Here is an 18,211-nt window from a genome sequence, read left to right as displayed (position 1 = left end):
TCCCTATATCTGATTATATTTTAACTACTTACTTCAAATATTATTAAAAAAAAAATAACGTCCATTGGCAACCTTTCGGTTAACAGTCGAACTCGCTAACCGATTGCGCCAGAGACATCTGCGCTTTCGACGTTCCTTGATACTTTATCACATTTATATCGTATGAGCTAGTGTCGGTGTAAATTAAAGCTAAATGACTTAATATTTTTATTGTGCCCCCATGAGTGGTGGGGGCTTATAGGTTTGGTCTTGTACGTGCGTGCGTCCGTCCGTCCGAAGTTCGTGACGCACCTAACTCAAAAAGTATTTGACATAAATTGATGAAACCTTGCACGAGTTTTTTTTCATGATATGAACTTGCGCACTTTCGCTGTAACTATGTTTGTAGTTTAACTTATTTTACTTAAGTTAAATATTATTAAAAGAAATTACCGTCCCTGGGTGGGCTCGAACCACCAACCTTTCGGTTAACAGCCGAACGCGCTAACCGATTGCGCCACAGAGACATCTGCGGTTTGGACGATATGATATCAAGTATTTAATAAAAACAAATTCCTGAGAGTGTGTCAGCTAGTTTTACAGATGTTGTTTGGAGGATGTATGATGTTTTATCAGATATTAAGTATTTGATATAAACTTATCCCATGAGAGGTGTGTCAGCTGGTTTTACGGATGTCGTAAATTAAAGTTAAATGTCTTAACATTTTTATTATGTCTATATTTTTTATTATTATCTAGAACAATAGTTAAATAAAACATACCAGAAAATGTTAATATTTTGTACACAATTTGTCATAAAATACAGACTTGTAACTAAATGTCGGGGTAGGCTACTGCTGGAACAGAGTAATTTAATTTTCCAGTTATGTTATATTCCAGTAACACTGATTGCACGTTTATGAACAAATATATTTTTACGATTTTTATAAGTATTGTTTATATAATTTATATAAAGGCACTTTTACTGTATACTAATATACTTTGATAATGTGGCAGTTGAGTCCAGTAAGTATAGGGGTGTTCAAAGATAATCCGTCACAGGTCTATTGTAAAGCGATCGTTGGATTTACCTGTATTGGAAAATAAAGTGTTGATTGTATTGGGGTCAACTGCCACGTTATCGTAGTTTATTAGTACCTTAAAATTTTTGATAGAAATTGTTTGTCAATAGAGCCCAAATTGTTTGTCAATAGAGCCCAATTTATTGACCTTTAGCTTCAACTATGATTACATATTAACTTATTTTACTTCAGATATTATAAAAAGGTTAACGTCCCTGGGTGGGCTCGAACCACCAACCTTTCGGTTAACAGCCGAACGCGCTAACCGATTGCGCCACAGAGACATCTGCGGTTTGGACGATATGATATCAAGTATTTAATAAAAACAAATTCCTGAGAGTGTGTCAGCTAGTTTTACAGATGTTGTTTGGAGGATGTATGATGTTTTATCAGATATTAAGTATTTGATATAAACTTATCCCATGAGAGGTGTGTCAGCTGGTTTTACGGATGTCGTAAATTAAAGTTAAATGTCTTAACATTTTTATTATGTCTATATTTTTTATTATTATCTAGAACAATAGTTAAATAAAACATACCAGAAAATGTTAATATTTTGTACACAATTTGTCATAAAATACAGACTTGTAACTAAATGTCGGGGTAGGCTACTGCTGGAACAGAGTAATTTGATTTTCCAGTTATGTTATATTCCAGTAACACTGACTGCACGTTTATGAACAAATATATTTTTACGATTTTTATAAGTATTGTTTATATAATTTATATAAAGGCACTTTTACTGTATACTAATAAACTTTGATAATGTGGCAATTGAGTCCAGTAAGTATAGGGGTGTTCAAAGATAATCCGTCACAGACCTATTGTAAAGCGATCGTTGGATTTACCTGTATTGGAAAATAAAGTGTTGATTGTATTGGGGCCAACTGCCACGTTATCAAAGTTTATTAGTACCTTAAAATTTTTGATAGAAATTGTTTGTCAATAGAGCCCGAAATTCTTTGTCAGTAGAGGCCAATTTATTGACTTTTAGCTTCAACTATGATTACATATTAACTTATTTTACTTCAAATATTATAAAAAGTTAACGTCCCTGGGTGGGCTCGAACCACCAACCTTTCGGTTAACAGCCGAACGCGCTAACCGATTGCACCACAGAGACATCTGTCGTTTGGAGGATGTATTAAGTTTTATCAGATATTAAGTATTTAATATAACATTTTATGCTACGAGTATGTGTCAGCTGGTTTTATAGATGTTGTAAATTAAAGTAAAATGACTTAATATTATGTCTATATTTTTTATCATTCAGAACAGTAGTTAAATAAAACATACCAGAACACCTGCGAGACATAGATATTATCCTGTAATATTTAATAAAATCTAAATCAAAGTTTATAATCATAATCATCTTGAAACATGATGCAGTTATGTCATCACGAAGATAGGGGGTATAATTTTTAAATTACTTGATAACCCTTTAAGTTCGATTTCTGTTTAATACCTACGGTCGGAATAGCTATACAAGTAAATTACTTATTAAAAAGAAGATTTTAAAAGACTGCTTCCCATAGCTAATACGATTGCGAAACTTTTAAAAATCGTTTGACGAAAAACTTAGTTTCGTGAAACTACGAGTACACATCCAGTGATTAAAAAAAAAAGAAGAAATTAAAGAAGTTTTCAAGAAAAAAAATCTTTGCGACAATAGTCAAACGGATATCAAAAATACTGACTTTATATACGTATTACATGAACTGCCAGTATCGTGAATTATTCTTAACTCATTTTCGCCTTTTTTCAGGTGTGTTTCTGTTGCTCTATGTATTCAATAAGCTAATTCATTTACATAATTATATGCAAATAATGCTAATACGAATAAGTTTATCACAGAACGCGGTATTCTAAGAGAAAATAGAGCTGCTGGTAATATACAATTTTCTGTGGTATCAAAGCAAAGTAGCTACTATATATTGCAAATTAATTTCTATATTAACTTTATTTAGCTATGTAATTGATACTTTATCTGAAAAAAAAACTCTAATAAACGTTAGAGACACGGCAAAATGATTTCTCGAAATACATTTCATTAGCAGTTATGACATGTTGAATATACTAGACTAGGATTGGCTTAGAATGTCTTGGTTAAAAGTACTCGTACCTCAGTTCATAGGATGTTGAGGAATAACCACAGAAAGAGTTATGGCTAATATGATATTTTAAGCACATAATAATGAAGGTTATCAGCGGAGGAAAAACATTCTATTGATTCCCTGTTTCCGGAACGGGAAACTTCATATTAATGAAGTTCGGGAAACAAAGTCACCATCTTTTACTTGCTTTTATCAAAAGAGCCGATGCCTAAGAATTCAAGTAAAAATGAATAAATATTTAAAGAAATTTTGATCGATTGAAATTTAGAAAACATTCTTAGGTTCACAATGTATTTTATTTAATGATACTAAGTATATTTTATGCTGCGTGCCTTTCGAACATATAAGAAACAGTTAAAATGGTGAGTTTGTTGGAAGGCTTCCTATAATGAAGAATTTAGCTCGAACCCACATCGGTCAGGGGCAAGTAGTCTGAAGTCAGCGACCTTAACCATTTGGCTATTGAGGCCCCCTTGGTAAATATCTAATAGTAAATGGCACTATTTTAGACTCAGAATGTTGCTTATTGTCGGACTTACATATTTGTTGTTTGTTATTCAGCTCCACATTTGTATGTGATGGAAAACCAAACTGTTTGCAATCATCTGATTTGAAAACGGAAGACGAAAGTGAATATTATTGTGGTAAGTATGTTTCGTGAAAACAATGTAATATATGAACTAGAACATTGTTACCCGTTCAATTTTAGAGCACAATACATAAACATAAGAACAGTTGGGGTGCGCACCCTTACGTGTTATATGGTATCAACATACATTGTGCCGCAATCCGTAAATATGGCCAAACATTAATTGACTTGTAAGTACAGTTGAGTTCAGACTGACATTTTCAGCAGAAGTTATACATAATATTCATTGCAGATTGAATATTGACAGTCTGACCCATTAAATAGTTGTGTTCTTTTAAAAGATATTTCTTCTTCAAGTTTTTACTTAAGCCAATTTACTTTTGAACTATAAACCGGTGAGTAGCACAAACTATTGACCGGCGAATTATATAAGGAGTTATAATTTTTTTTCTTTTTGATACAATGAGAAACATAATGAAATGTATTAAGACACGTTTATTAAAACAACTTTAGATATTGATGGGTAAATGACAGCTGTTGCAAAAACTATTTTGCCTCAGACTGCAATGGTTATTTTTAAACGATATGTTGTGCTTATATCCTGCGGCGATATCTATGTCCGTGTTATGTAAAAGGCAATTCTACGTAATAATTCAAATATTATAGTTCGGGAAGTCAAGAAGAAAGATGAATGCAATCGGACTCAATCGTGACACAAAAAATATTGTTACACAGTTGAATTAAAACAGTAATATTAAACTTTTATATTAACCTGTGAAATAAAAAAATAATGTCCTTTGTTTATAATATGGCTGCAACATTTTTGGTTATGACCAGAAATGTCTGTTCCTATTTAAATCTTATTTTTGATAATTGTTTTCCGATGTAGTTGCCAAAGATTTGAATATTTATAAACATTGTGGAAAATATTAGTGAATCTATTGTTTATGATTACCTCCCTCTATTGCTTTAACTGAATAAGTTCATGGGTAATATTTAAAGAAGTGATTTTTACGAAAGTAATTATGAATTTTCTCTATATGGACAGTTGCTTTACTTTTTTGTAATTCTAAGCCTTATGGAATATTAACGGGTTAGCATTATATATTCAACAGCCATCAGACAATGTCGGTCCGGAGAATATCGGTGTACGAGTGGAAGATGCTTACCGTTATACTTCCGGTGTGACTATGATGTGGACTGTCCTGGTGGAGAGGACGAGGAGGATTGTGGTAAGTCTGTTGCTACTGCAGTTAGACCTCTGAATTAGACTGGGATAGTGCACGTGCAGAGTACGACCCTTGCGCACGAGGCGTTTTATGATTTGCGATGTTCAGGCGATTGCATTTTGTTTAAAGTCCTTTGTTTTTTACTTTTTATGATCAAATCCTAAAAAATAAAATTTCTCCCTCTTCTTACTATTTACTTTTGAATATTTTTTTTATACTGAGAAAATTACATGTTATTAAATCAATGATAAACTGCAATAAGTAGAAATGACTTGCACAGGTATCCAGTAACCCTGCCTGCGCATAATGTTATCACTGTCCCTTTTTCATTATTCTTTTAACATTTTGTAAAGTAACTTTTGACTTTAAGTAAAAAAAAAATTCACTCTGACAAAGCCAAGCTGGTTGAATATTAATCAGCTTCAGTGATAGCTCTTGTTTTCACCACAGTGTCCCGTGCGTGCAAAGAGGGAATGTTTCAGTGTGATAATCGAAGATGCATCGATAACGCACTGAAGTGTAATGGCGTCGATGACTGCAGAGATGGACTAAGATCAGATGAGACGAATTGCCGTGAGTGTTTAACAAGTTATTTGGAAAATACAGGGACATTAAAAAAAAGCAAAACAAAATAGTATCTGTAAACTATTTACTCGGTTAATAAAAGAAGCGTATAATCGCAGCCTTCTTTAGAGTGAAAACGGCGCAAAATGTACGAAAATCCATATATCGTCCAAATAGAGGTAATATGTTTTTCTAAGATATACTTGTCAACAAGATATTATGACTTTTTCTCTGTAACAAAACGAGTTTATTTAAAGGGTGGATCAGAATGTCAGTCCATCCGTCCGTCCGTTCATCCGTCTGCCCGAGATTCCAGACAATCAGTCTGTCATTCATGAAATGATTTCATATATCAGTCAGTGTAAATGTTTACCAATTAATTTTCAAGGTTAATTCCTCGTCCGATTGTTAGATCGGCGTGAAGTTGGCAGTACAGCAGTAGCAGCAGTAGGAGCAGTTAACTGCTGTAACTGCTGGCAATAGCAGCAGTCAACTGCTCCTACTGCCAGCAGTTACAGCAGTTAACTGCTGCTACTGCCAGCAGTAACAGCAGTTTATTGCCTGTCGCAGTTAACTACCACTAGTTACAGCAGTTGATCGTGTTTACTAGCACCAGTTAACTGCTACTACTGCCAGCAATTATAACAGTTAATAAAGCTGTATTACCAGATGATTAGAATGGCATAAGGTATTTATTTTGTCAGTGTCCTACATATAATACTGCCAGCAGTTAAATTGTGTTATTAAAATCAGTTTTACAAGTTTCCTTCAGATGTGTAATAGGCCGTAAAACCTGCCCTTCTCGCTTATACATTTGTCCGTACCGTTTAAAGATCATTGAAGCGTTCTTAATCTATTTCTATCATGAATTATCTGCCCTTGAAACTGACTTTCAAGGGCAGAAAATTCAGGATCAAGCCTGGATACCTATGATTTTAATACATATTTTTGTTCTAAACTTGATTCTCAGTAAGTATACAAAGTTTAAAGAGATTCTGCCCGTAGGAAAAGTTTTTGCCCTATCAAGGAAATTGTCCCATTTGCCCTTAAATTCTCCTACAAACTATGTAATACCAGCAGTTAAATGGTTTAAAAGTCTCTCCCGTCGTGACTTATTATTTAATTCTAAACCGCGATGCACGATGATACGATGACGAAAAGGCAATGGCGCGATGGCACGATGATGAAACAACGATGGTACGATGATGAAAACGCGATGGCACAATGATTAAATCGCGATGGTACGATGGTGAAATGTCGATGTAATATCGCGTTTTCACCATCGTACCACCGGGTTTTCACCATCGCACCATCGTGCCACCGCGTTGTCATCATCGTACCATCGTGCCATCGTGGTTTCATCATCGTACCATCACGTTTTCACCATCGTGCCATCGCGTTATCATCATCGTACCATCGTGGTTTCACCATCGTACCATCGCGTTTTCACCATCGTACCATCGCCTTCCGGCTGGAAATGCGTAGTCCCATGCACTTGCACTTTTGTCAACAATAGATGAATGTATCTCGATGTACTTTGTGAGAAGAAATTTACCATTTAGATTCTGCTGTTTTGCAATATGTTTTACAAAATGTTCAGTGCTCAGTTCATTAAAACTGTGTAAAACCTTCAAGGCCACGTCCTTTGTATTTTATGTATGCATGAAAGTAAATAAAAAGCTGGGTGTAATAGTCACATGATATTATTCAAACTCATCTTATTCTTGTTAGGATGTAGAAGTTATATAGTGCAATGTGAAAATGAAATTGTATCAAGCCTGTATTTTACTGACACATAAACTGTACCACTGCGCATGACCACCGGTGAAAACGCGATGACACGATGGTGAAAACGCGATGGTACGATGGTGATAATGCGATGGTACGATGATGAAAATGCGATGGCACGATGGCGAAAACGCAATGGTACGATGATGAAAACGCAATGGTACGATGATATGATGGTGAAAACGCGATGCTACGATGATACGATGGTGAAAACGCGATATTACATCGACATTTCACCATCGTATCATTGCGATTTCATCATCGTGTCATCGCGTTTTCACCATCGTACCAACGTTGTTTCATCATTGTGCCATCGCACTATCGCGTTTTCGTCATCGTACTATCGTACATCGCGATTTAGGATTCAATAAAATGTCGCGATTGTCCAAACGGGACACCGTAATGAGAGCATGTCACTTCCAGCAGTGAAATGACCAATGAAAGCAGTTTTAGAGTTTTCTCTGTGTTACTGGCAGCAGTCAAATGGTTTATAAGACCAGTATACCAGCTTTTTTTTACATGTAACTTCCAGCGATTAAATGTTTACAAGGCTCCTCTTACTGCTAGCAGTAAAATGTTTATGACAGCAAAAAGCAAGGCTCCTGTTACGGCAAACGAGAGCAATTTACCAGTCTCGAATATATTTCTGGTGTATTTACTGCTGAAAGAAAACCACTCAAGCGGAATTCAGCCCCGAGTTCCTAAAAACAAGAGTTATCCTTGGAAACAACGCCCCACCTCGACCCGGGTTTCTCCCAAACAAGAGTTTTCCCGGAATGGCGGCCACCCGTGCCTGGTGGGGGACAACCCTCTCTACAATGGCCACCCGGTCCGATCCAAAACTCAAGGTCTGGGGCGGAGCTGGGGGCGCCCAAACTGAAGAAAATGAAAAATTCCGAAAATGACCTAAAACCAACTTTGAGACCCGCTCACGAGTAAACAAGAGTTTTCCCGGAATAGCCACTATGCTGGCCACCCATAAACCGTCACCCTCTACAACGGCCACCCGGTCTCAACCCAAACTCAGGATCCCATAGGGACCTCCTATTAACTGCTGGAACGATTTTAGGCCACCCCCGACCCACCCCCGCCTCACACCTCGACCCGGGTTTCTCCCAAACAAGAGTTTTCCCGGAATGGCGGCCACCCGTGCCTGGTGGGGGACAACCCTCTCTACAATGGCCACCCGGTCCGATCCAAAACTCAAGGTCTGGGGCGGAGCTGGGGGCGCCCAAACTGAAGAAAATGAAAAATTCCGAAAATGACCTAAAACCAACTTTGAGACCCGCTCACGAGTAAACAAGAGTTTTCTCGGAATAGCCACTATGCTGGCCACCCATAAACCGTCACCCTCTACAACGGCCACCCGGTCTCAACCCAAACTCAGGATCCCATAGGGACCTCCTATTAACTGCTGGAACGATTTTAGGCCACCCCCGACCCATCCCCGCCTCACACCTCGACCCGGGTTTCTCCCAAACAAGAGTTTTCCCGGAATGGCGGCCACCCGTGCCTGGTGGGGGACAACCCTCTCTACAATGGCCACCCGGTCCGATCCAAAACTCAAGGTCTGGGGCGGAGCTGGGGGCGCCCAAACTGAAGAAAATGAAAAATTCCGAAAATGACCTAAAACCAACTTTGAGACCCGCTCACGAGTAAACAAGAGTTTTCCCGGAATAGCCACTATGCTGGCCACCCATAAACCGTCACCCTCTACAACGGCCACCCGGTCTCAACCCAAACTCAGGATCCCATAGGGACCTCCTATTAACTGCTGGAACGATTTTAGGCCACCCCCGACCCACCCCCGCCTCGCACCTCGACCCGGGTTTCTCCCAAACAAGAGTTTTCCCGGAATGGCGGCCACCCGTGCCTGGTGGGGGACAACCCTCTCTACAATGGCCACCCGGTCCGATCCAAAACTCAAGGTCTGGGGCGGAGCTGGGGGCGCCCAAACTGAAGAAAATGAAAAATTCCGAAAATGACCTAAAACCAACTTTGAGACCCGCTCACGAGTAAACAAGAGTATTCCCGGAATAGCCACTATGCTGGCCACCCATAAACCGTCACCCTCTACAACGGCCACCCGGTCTCAACCCAAACTCAGGATCCCATAGGGACCTCCTATTAACTGCTGGAACGATTTTAGGCCACCCCCGACCCACCCCCGCCTCACACCTCGACCCGGGTTTCTCCCAAACAAGAGTTTTCCCGGAATGGCGGCCACCCGTGCCTGGTGGGGGACAACCCTCTCTACAATGGCCACCCGGTCCGATCCAAAACTCAAGGTCTGGGGCGGAGCTGGGGGCGCCCAAACTGAAGAAAATGAAAAATTCCGAAAATGACCTAAAACCAACTTTGAGACCCGCTCACGAGTAAACAAGAGTTTTCCCGGAATAGCCACTATGCCGGCCACCCATAAACCGTCACCCTCTACAACGGCCACCCGGTCTCAACCCAAACTCAGGATCCCATAGGGACCTCCTAATAACTGCTGGAACGATTTTAGGCCACCCCCGACCCACCCCCGCCTCACACCTCGACCCGGGTTTCTCCCAAACAAGAGTTTTCCCGGAATGGCGGCCACCCGTGCCTGGTGCGGGACAACCCTCTCTACAATTGCCATCCGGTCCGATCCAAAACTCAAGGTCTGGGGCGGAGCTGGGGGCGCCCAAACTGAAGAAAATGAAAAATTCCGAAAATGACCTAAAACCAATTTTAGACCCGCTCACGAGTAAACAAGAGTTTCCCGGAATAGCCACTATGCTGGCCACCCATAAACCGTCACCCTCTACAACGGCCACCCGGTCTCAACCCAAACTCAGGATCCCATAGGGACCTCCTATTAACTGCTGGAACGATTTTAGGCCACCCCCGACCCACCCCCGCTCACACCTCGACCCGGGTTTCTCCCAAACAAGAGTTTTCCCGGAATGGCGGCCACCCGTGCCTGGTGGGGACAACCCTCTCTACAATGGCCACCCGGTCCGATCCAAAACTCAAGGTCTGGGGCGGAGCTGGGGGCGCCCAAACTGAAGAAAATGAAAAATTCCGAAAATGACCTAAAACCAACTTTGAGACCCGCTCACGAGTAAACAAGAGTTTTCCCGGAATAGCCACTATGCTGGCCACCCATAAACCGTCACCCTCTACAACGGCCACCCGGTCTCAACCCAAACTCAGGATCCCATAGGGACCTCCTATTAACTGCTGGAACGATTTTAGGCCACCCCCGACCCACCCCCGCCTCACACCTCGACCCGGGTTTCTCCCAAACAAGAGTTTTCCCGGAATGGCGGCCACCCGTGCCTGGTGGGGGACAACCCTCTCTACAATGGCCACCCGTCCGATCCAAAACTCAAGGTCTGGGGCGGAGCTGGGGGCGCCCAAACTGAAGAAAATGAAAAATTCCGAAAATGACCTAAAACCAACTTTGAGACCCGCTCACGAGTAAACAAGAGTATTCCCGGAATAGCCACTATGCTGGCCACCCATAAACCGTCACCCTCTACAACGGCCCCCGTCTCAACCCAAACTCAGGATCCATAGGGACCTCCTATTAACTGCTGGAACGATTTTAGGCCACCCCCGACCCACCCCCGCCTCACACCTCGACCCGGGTTTCTCCCAAACAAGAGTTTTCCCGGAATGGCGGCACCCGTGCCTGGTGGGGGACAACCCTCTCTACAATGGCCACCCGGTCCGATCCAGAACTCAAGGTCTGGGGCGGAGCTGGGGGCGCCCAAACTGAAGAAAATGAAAAATTCCGAAAATGACCTAAAACCAACTTTGAGACCCGCTCACGAGTAAACAAGAGTTTTCCCGGAATAGCCACTATGCTGGCCACCCATAAACCGTCACCCTCTACAACGGCCACCCGGTCTCAACCCAAACTCAGGATCCCATAGGGACCTCCTATTAACTGCTGGAACGATTTCAGGCCACCCCCGACCCACCCCCGCCTCACACCTCGTCCCGGGTTTCTCCCAAACAAGAGTTTTCCCGGAATGGCGGCTACCCGTGCCTGGTGGGGGACAACCCTCTCTACAATGGCCACCCGGTCCGAGCCAAAACTCAAGGTCTGGGGCGGAGCTGGGGGCGCCCAAACTGAAGAAAATGAAAAATTCCGAAAATGACCTAAAACCAACTTTGAGACCCGCTCACGAGTAAACAAGAGTTTTCCCGGAATAGCCACTATGCTGGCCACCCATAAACCGTCACCCTCTAAAAACGGCCACCCGGTCTCAACCCAAACTCAGGATCCCATAGGGACCTCCTATTAACTGCTGGAACGATTTTAGGCCACCCCCGACCCACCCCCGCCTCACACCTCGACCCGGGTTTCTCCCAAACAAGAGTTTTCCCGGAATGGCGGCCACCCGTGCCTAGTGGGGGACAACCCTCTCTACAATGGCCACCCGGTCCGATCCAAAACTCAAGGTCTGGGGCGGAGCTGGGGGCGCCCAAACTGAAGAAAATGAAAAATTCCGAAAATGACCTAAAACCAACTTTGAGACCCGCTCACGAGTAAACAAGAGTTTTCCCGGAAAAGCCACTATGCTGGCCACCCATAAACCGTCACCTCTACAGCGGCCACCCGGTCTCAACCCAAACTCAGGATCCCATAGGGACCTCCTAATAACTGCTGGAACGATTTTAGGCCACCCCGACCCACCCCCGCCTCACACCTCGACCCGGGTTTCTCCCAAACAAGAGTTTTCCCGGAATGGCGGCCACCCGTGCCTGGTGGGGGACAACCCTCTCTACAATGGCCACCCGGTCCGATCCAAAACTCAAGGTCTGGGGCGGAGCTGGGGGCGCCCAAACTGAAGAAAATGAAAAATTCCGAAAATGACCTAAAACCAACTTTGAGACCCGCTCACGAGTAAACAAGAGTTTTCCCGGAATAGCCACTATGCTGGCCACCCATAAACCGTCACCCTCTACAACGGCCCCCGGTCTCAACCCAAACTCAGGATCCCATAGGGACCTCCTATTAACTGCTGGAACGATTTTAGGCCACCCCCGACCCACCCCCGCCTCACACCTCGACCCGGGTTTCTCCCAAACAAGAGTTTTCCCGGAATGGCGGCCACCCGTGCCTGGTGGGGGACAACCCTCTCTACAATGGCCACCCGGTCCGATCCAAAACTCAAGGTCTGGGGCGGAGCTGGGGGCGCCCAAACTGAAGAAAATGAAAAATTCCGAAAATGACCTAAAACCAACTTTGAGACCCGCTCACGAGTAAACAAGAGTTTTCCGGGAAAAGCCACTATGCTGGCCACCCATAAACCGTCACCCTCTACAACGGCCACCCGGTCTCAACCCAAACTCAGGATCCCATAGGGACCTCCTATTAACTGCTGGAACGATTTTAGGCCACCCCCGACCCACCCCCGCCTCACACCTCGACCCGGGTTTCTCCCAAACAAGAGTTTTCCCGGAATGGCGGCCACCCGTGCCTGGTGGGGGACAACCCTCTCTACAATGGCCACCCGGTCCGATCCAAAACTCAAGGTCTGGGGCGGAGCTGGGGGCGCCCAAACTGAAGAAAATGAAAAATTCCGAAAATGACCTAAAACCAACTTTGAGACCCGCTCACGAGTAAACAAGAGTTTTCCCGGAATAGCCACTATGCTGGCCACCCATAAACCGTCACCCTCTACAACGGCCACCCGGTCTCAACCCAAACTCAGGATCCCATAGGGACCTCCTATTAACTGCTGGAACGATTTTAGGCCACCCCCGACCCACCCCCGCCTCGCACCTCGACCCGGGTTTCTCCCAAACAAGAGTTTTCCCGGAATGGCGGCCACCCGTGCCTGGTGGGGACAACCCTCTCTACAATGGCCACCCGGTCCGATCCAAAACTCAAGGTCTGGGGCGGAGCTGGGGGCGCCCAAACTGAAGAAAATGAAAAATTCCGAAAATGACCTAAAACCAACTTTGAGACCCGCTCACGAGTAAACAAGAGTATTCCCGGAATAGCCACTATGCTGGCCACCCATAAACCGTCACCCTCTACAACGGCCACCCGGTCTCAACCCAAACTCAGGATCCCATAGGGACCTCCTATTAACTGCTGGAACGATTTTAGGCCACCCCCGACCCACCCCCGCCTCACACCTCGACCCGGGTTTCTCCCAAACAAGAGTTTTCCCGGAATGGCGGCCACCCGTGCCTGGTGGGGGACAACCCTCTCTACAATGGCCACCCGGTCCGATCCAAAACTCAAGGTCTGGGCGGAGCTGGGGGCGCCCAAACTGAAGAAAATGAAAAATTCCGAAAATGACCTAAAACCAACTTTGAGACCCGCTCACGAGTAAACAAGAGTTTTCCCGGAATAGCCACTATGCTGGCCACCCATAAACCGTCACCATCTACAACGGCCACCCGGTCTCAACCCAAACTCAGGATCCCATAGGGACCTCCTATAACTGCTGGAACGATTTTAGGCCACCCCCGACCCACCCCCGCCTCACACCTCGACCCGGGTTTCTCCCAAACAAGAGTTTTCCCGGAATGGCGGCCACCCGTGCCTGGTGGGGGACAACCCTCTCTACAATGGCCACCCGGTCCGATCCAAAACTCAAGGTCTGGGGCGGAGCTGGGGGCGCCCAAACTGAAGAAAATGAAAAATTCCGAAAATGACCTAAAACCAACTTTGAGACCCGCTCACGAGTAAACAAGAGTTTTCCCGGAATAGCCACTATGCTGGCCACCCATAAACCGTCACCCTCTACAACGGCCACCCGGTCTCAACCCAAACTCAGGATCCCATAGGGACCTCCTATTAACTGCTGGAACGATTTTAGGCCCACCCCGACCCACCCCCCGCTCACACACCTCGACCCGGGTTTCTCCCAAACAAGAGTTTTCCCGGAATGGCGGCCACCCGTGCCTACAACCCTCTCTACAATGGCCACCCGGTCCGATCCAAAACTCAAGGTCTGGGGCGGAGCTGGGGCGCCCAAACTGAAGAAAATGAAAAATTCCGAAAATGACCTAAAACCAACTTTGAGACCCGCTCACGAGTAAACAAGAGTTTTCCCGGAATAGCCACTATGCTGGCCACCCATAAACCGTCACCCTCTACAACGGCCACCCGGTCTCAACCCAAACTCAGGATCCCATAGGGACCTCCTATTAACTGCTGAACGATTTTAGGCCACCCCCGACCCACCCCCGCCTCACACCTCGACCCGGGTTTCTCCCAAACAAGAGTTTTCCCGGAATGCGGCCACCCGTGCCTGGTGGGGGACAACCCTCTCTACAATGGCCACCCGGTCCGATCCAAAACTCAAGGTCTGGGGCGGAGCTGGGGCGCCCAAACTGAAGAAAATGAAAAATTCCGAAAATGACCTAAAACCAACCTTGAGACCCGCTCACGAGTAAACAAGAGTTTTCCCGGAATAGCCACTATGCTGGCCACCGATAAACCGTCACCCTCTACAACGGCCACCCGGTCTCAACCCAAACTCAGGATCCCATAGGGACCTCCTATTAACTGCTGGAACGATTTTAGGCCACCCCCGCCTCACACCTCGACCCGGGTTTCTCCCAAACAAGAGTTTTCCCGGAATGGCGGCCACCCGTGCCTGGTGGGGGACAACCCTCTCTACAATGGCCACCCGGTCCGATCCAAAACTCAAGGTCTGGGGCGGAGCTGGGGGCGCCCAAACTGAAGAAAATGAAAAATTCCGAAAATGACCTAAAACCAACTTTGAGACCCGCTCACGAGTAAACAAGAGTTTTCCCGGAATAGCCACTATGCTGGCCACCCATAAACCGTCACCCTCTACAACGGCCACCCGGTCTCAACCCAAACTCAGGATCCCATAGGGACCTCCTATTAACTGCTGGAACGATTTTAGGCCACCCCCGACCCACCCCCGCCTCACACCTCGACCCGGGTTTCTCCCAAACAAGAGTTTTCCCGGAATGGCGGCCACCCGTGCCTACAACCCTCTCTACAATGGCCACCCGGTCCGATCCAAAACTCAAGGTCTGGGGCGGAGCTGGGGCGCCCAAACTGAAGAAAATGAAAAATTCCGAAAATGACCTAAAACCAACCTTGAGACCCGCTCACGAGTAAACAAGAGTTTTCCCGGAATAGCCACTATGCTGGCCACCCATAAACCGTCACCCTCTACAACGGCCACCCGGTCTCAACCCAAACTCAGGATCCCATAGGGACCTCCTATTAACTGCTGAACGATTTTAGGCCACCCCCGACCCACCCCCGCCTCACACCTCGACCCGGGTTTCTCCCAAACAAGAGTTTTCCCGGAATGGCGGCCACCCGTGCCTGGTGGGGGACAACCCTCTCTACAATGGCCACCCGGTCCGATCCAAAACTCAAGGTCTGGGGCGGAGCTGGGGGCGCCCAAACTGAAGAAAATGAAAAATTCCGAAAATGACCTAAAACCAACTTTGAGACCCGCTCACGAGTAAACAAGAGTTTTCCCGGAATAGCCACTATGCTGGCCACCGATAAACCGTCACCCTCTACAACGGCCACCCGGTCTCAACCCAAACTCAGGATCCCATAGGGACCTCCTATTAACTGCTGGAACGATTTTAGGCCACCCCCGCCCACACCCGACCCGAGTTTCTCCCAAACAAGAGTTTTCCCGGAATGGCGGCCACCCGTGCCTGGGGACAACCCTCTCTACAATGGCCACCCGGTCCGATCCAAAACTCAAGGTCTGGGGCGGAGCTGGGGGCGCCCAAACTGAAGAAAACGAAAAATTCCGACAATGACCTAAACCCAACTTTGAGACCCGCTCACGAGTAAACAAGAGTTTTCCCGGAATAGCCACTATGCTGGCCACCCATAAACCGTCACCCTCTACAACGGCCACCCGGTCTCAACCCAAACTCAGGATCCCATAGGGACCTCCTATTAACTGCTGGAACGATTTTAGGCCACCCCCGACCCACCCCCGCCTCACACCTCGACCCGGGTTTCTCCCAAACAAGAGTTTTCCCGGAATGGCGGCCACCCGTGCCTGGTGGGGGACAACCCTCTCTACAATGGCCACCCGGTCCGATCCAAAACTCAAGGTCTGGGGCGGAGCTGGGGACCCCCAAACATTCGCTTTACCATATCTAAATGATCGATAAGAACCTCCCAGCTTAGGGTAGAGCGTCCGCTCACGAGAAGCGGTGGTCGTGTTCGATCCCTGCAGCGTCATCCCAAGAGAAAAAATGTACTAGCAGCTTCCGCTTTAATATAAGTGCAGGTCTGGTCAGCCGTCCCTATAATGTGAACGAGTGGGAAATCATGCCATGTCCTACGGGCCGGATATTCCAAGAGCAAGCAGTTAAGTTGGGCGTGCTCACAGTGTAGTTGGGTACAGTAGACACCCCTCTTTACTGAACAATGTTGCAAAAGACGTAATCCGAACACACAACACCAAGCGCGCGCGCGACACGCACACACTACAAAATAATGCGAAGATGGAGTCCTAAAACCTAGTTAGTGTCTTTCGGAGACCGATCGATTCCACAGAAGCAACTGTTTTAATATTATTCCTATCTCACGTCAAACTTAAAAACTCATTGAATAAATGCCTTAAATAGACGTACTCCTTTTATTTAGAAACATAATTGATCATACATGTACCTATCTAGAAAAGCGCGCGTTTCACTTCATTTCATAACGAGCAAATCAGGGATACATCACCACGAAACTACTTACCTAGCGTAGAAACAAGAAGGGAGGTTAGGGGGAAGGGGCAGTGTGCACCCCTCTCCCTTTTGGCTTGAAATAACAGTACAAAAGAAACATTAGATGCACTGACTGAACTAATAAGGGATTACTTGAGGATGTATATTGCAAGAAGTGAAGTTTATTACACAAAAACTTGAGTCAGCAACTCATCAACTAGTAAACAGCTTATTAACTGCTGTAATGCTAGCAGTAGCGACCATAACTGCTTAAACTTGGCACGGGCGTGAAGCTGAAACTCTGGCATAGGAGATTACTGCTATAACTGCTGGCATAGCAGCATTTAATGCCCTACGCTGCTACTGCTGTACGCCAACTCACGCCCGATGATGTTGTTGCATGAATACTAATTGCTATACCCCTTTGGGAGTCTTGATCTTGTGACTGTTGACTACGTTATGTCCGAGGAATGCCGAAAGCCTATTAAGTCATGGACTCACGGACCTGAGTCGCTGTATAAACTTCAGACTCGGTAATTGGGATGCAGCATTAAATGAAAGAATCTATAAAATCGTAATATTATGTACCCCTGCCTAAACAACCTTAGACCTTAGTCAGTGTAGTATTATACAAGATACACTATGTCGCGGAATGCATAATTGGATTCTGGCCATCCAATGATATTCACTCCGACATGCGCAAAGCCCCTCTCTGCAATGAGCAAATCGAATTAGAAAGTACTCCAAAATTCCGAAGTGTCATTACGGATCCCAAATAATTCGCTTCAACCCACAGTAATTGCTACCCCAAAAAAGTTGTCCAATACGAAATGTATAAGGAGACCACCGTTGTGGGGCGGGGATGACGACCGTGGGGACGGTGCAGATGAAGTTGGCGTCTACTGCAATCAACATAATTGTGGAAAAGGTTTTGTCTTTGATTCTTATAAAAATTAATATCTAATTAAATCGTGAAAAAGGAAATTTAACAGTATATTAAAATATTCAAAGGCTATCTTTCACTAAAATATTTTATATTTAGATATTTATTTCAAATGTATAAAATCGTTATCAAATATATTTAACGTTACTTAATATAAAAATTAAGTCTGCATATACGAGTTACAATCGTAACTGCATGTCAAACAGTAACAGTTGATTGTTAAGAAAGGCAGCCAGTTCTTTTTAGTGCTG

The 18,211-nt window shown here is 45.1% G+C and overlaps 1 protein-coding gene and 3 non-coding genes across 4 annotated transcripts in view; 1 reads left to right on the top strand and 3 right to left on the bottom strand.

The window, feature by feature from the left end:
* Positions 1-18,211, top strand: part of LOC123539405 (low-density lipoprotein receptor-related protein 2-like) — a 187,296-nt gene that overhangs the window by 110,916 nt on the left and 58,169 nt on the right. The window contains exons 53-56 of the mRNA XM_053529882.1: positions 3,737-3,819; positions 4,880-4,996; positions 5,444-5,566; positions 17,814-17,945. Of these exons, the coding sequence (XP_053385857.1) occupies positions 3,737-3,819; positions 4,880-4,996; positions 5,444-5,566; positions 17,814-17,945 (455 nt within the window). The remainder of the gene's footprint in view (positions 1-3,736; positions 3,820-4,879; positions 4,997-5,443; positions 5,567-17,813; positions 17,946-18,211) is intronic.
* On the bottom strand, positions 433-506 carry Trnan-guu (transfer RNA asparagine (anticodon GUU)). Its single transcript has one exon. It is a non-coding gene; the product is annotated as a tRNA-Asn (tRNA).
* Trnan-guu (transfer RNA asparagine (anticodon GUU)) lies at positions 1,272-1,345 on the bottom strand. The gene has a single exon. It is a non-coding gene; the product is annotated as a tRNA-Asn (tRNA).
* On the bottom strand, positions 2,111-2,184 carry Trnan-guu (transfer RNA asparagine (anticodon GUU)). Its single transcript has one exon. It is a non-coding gene; the product is annotated as a tRNA-Asn (tRNA).

The sequence above is a fragment of the Mercenaria mercenaria genome, chromosome 18 (assembly GCF_021730395.1).
Source record: "Mercenaria mercenaria strain notata chromosome 18, MADL_Memer_1, whole genome shotgun sequence".
Lineage (NCBI taxonomy): Eukaryota > Metazoa > Mollusca > Bivalvia > Venerida > Veneridae > Mercenaria > Mercenaria mercenaria.
This window is presented reverse-complemented; position numbering and strand designations above follow the sequence as displayed.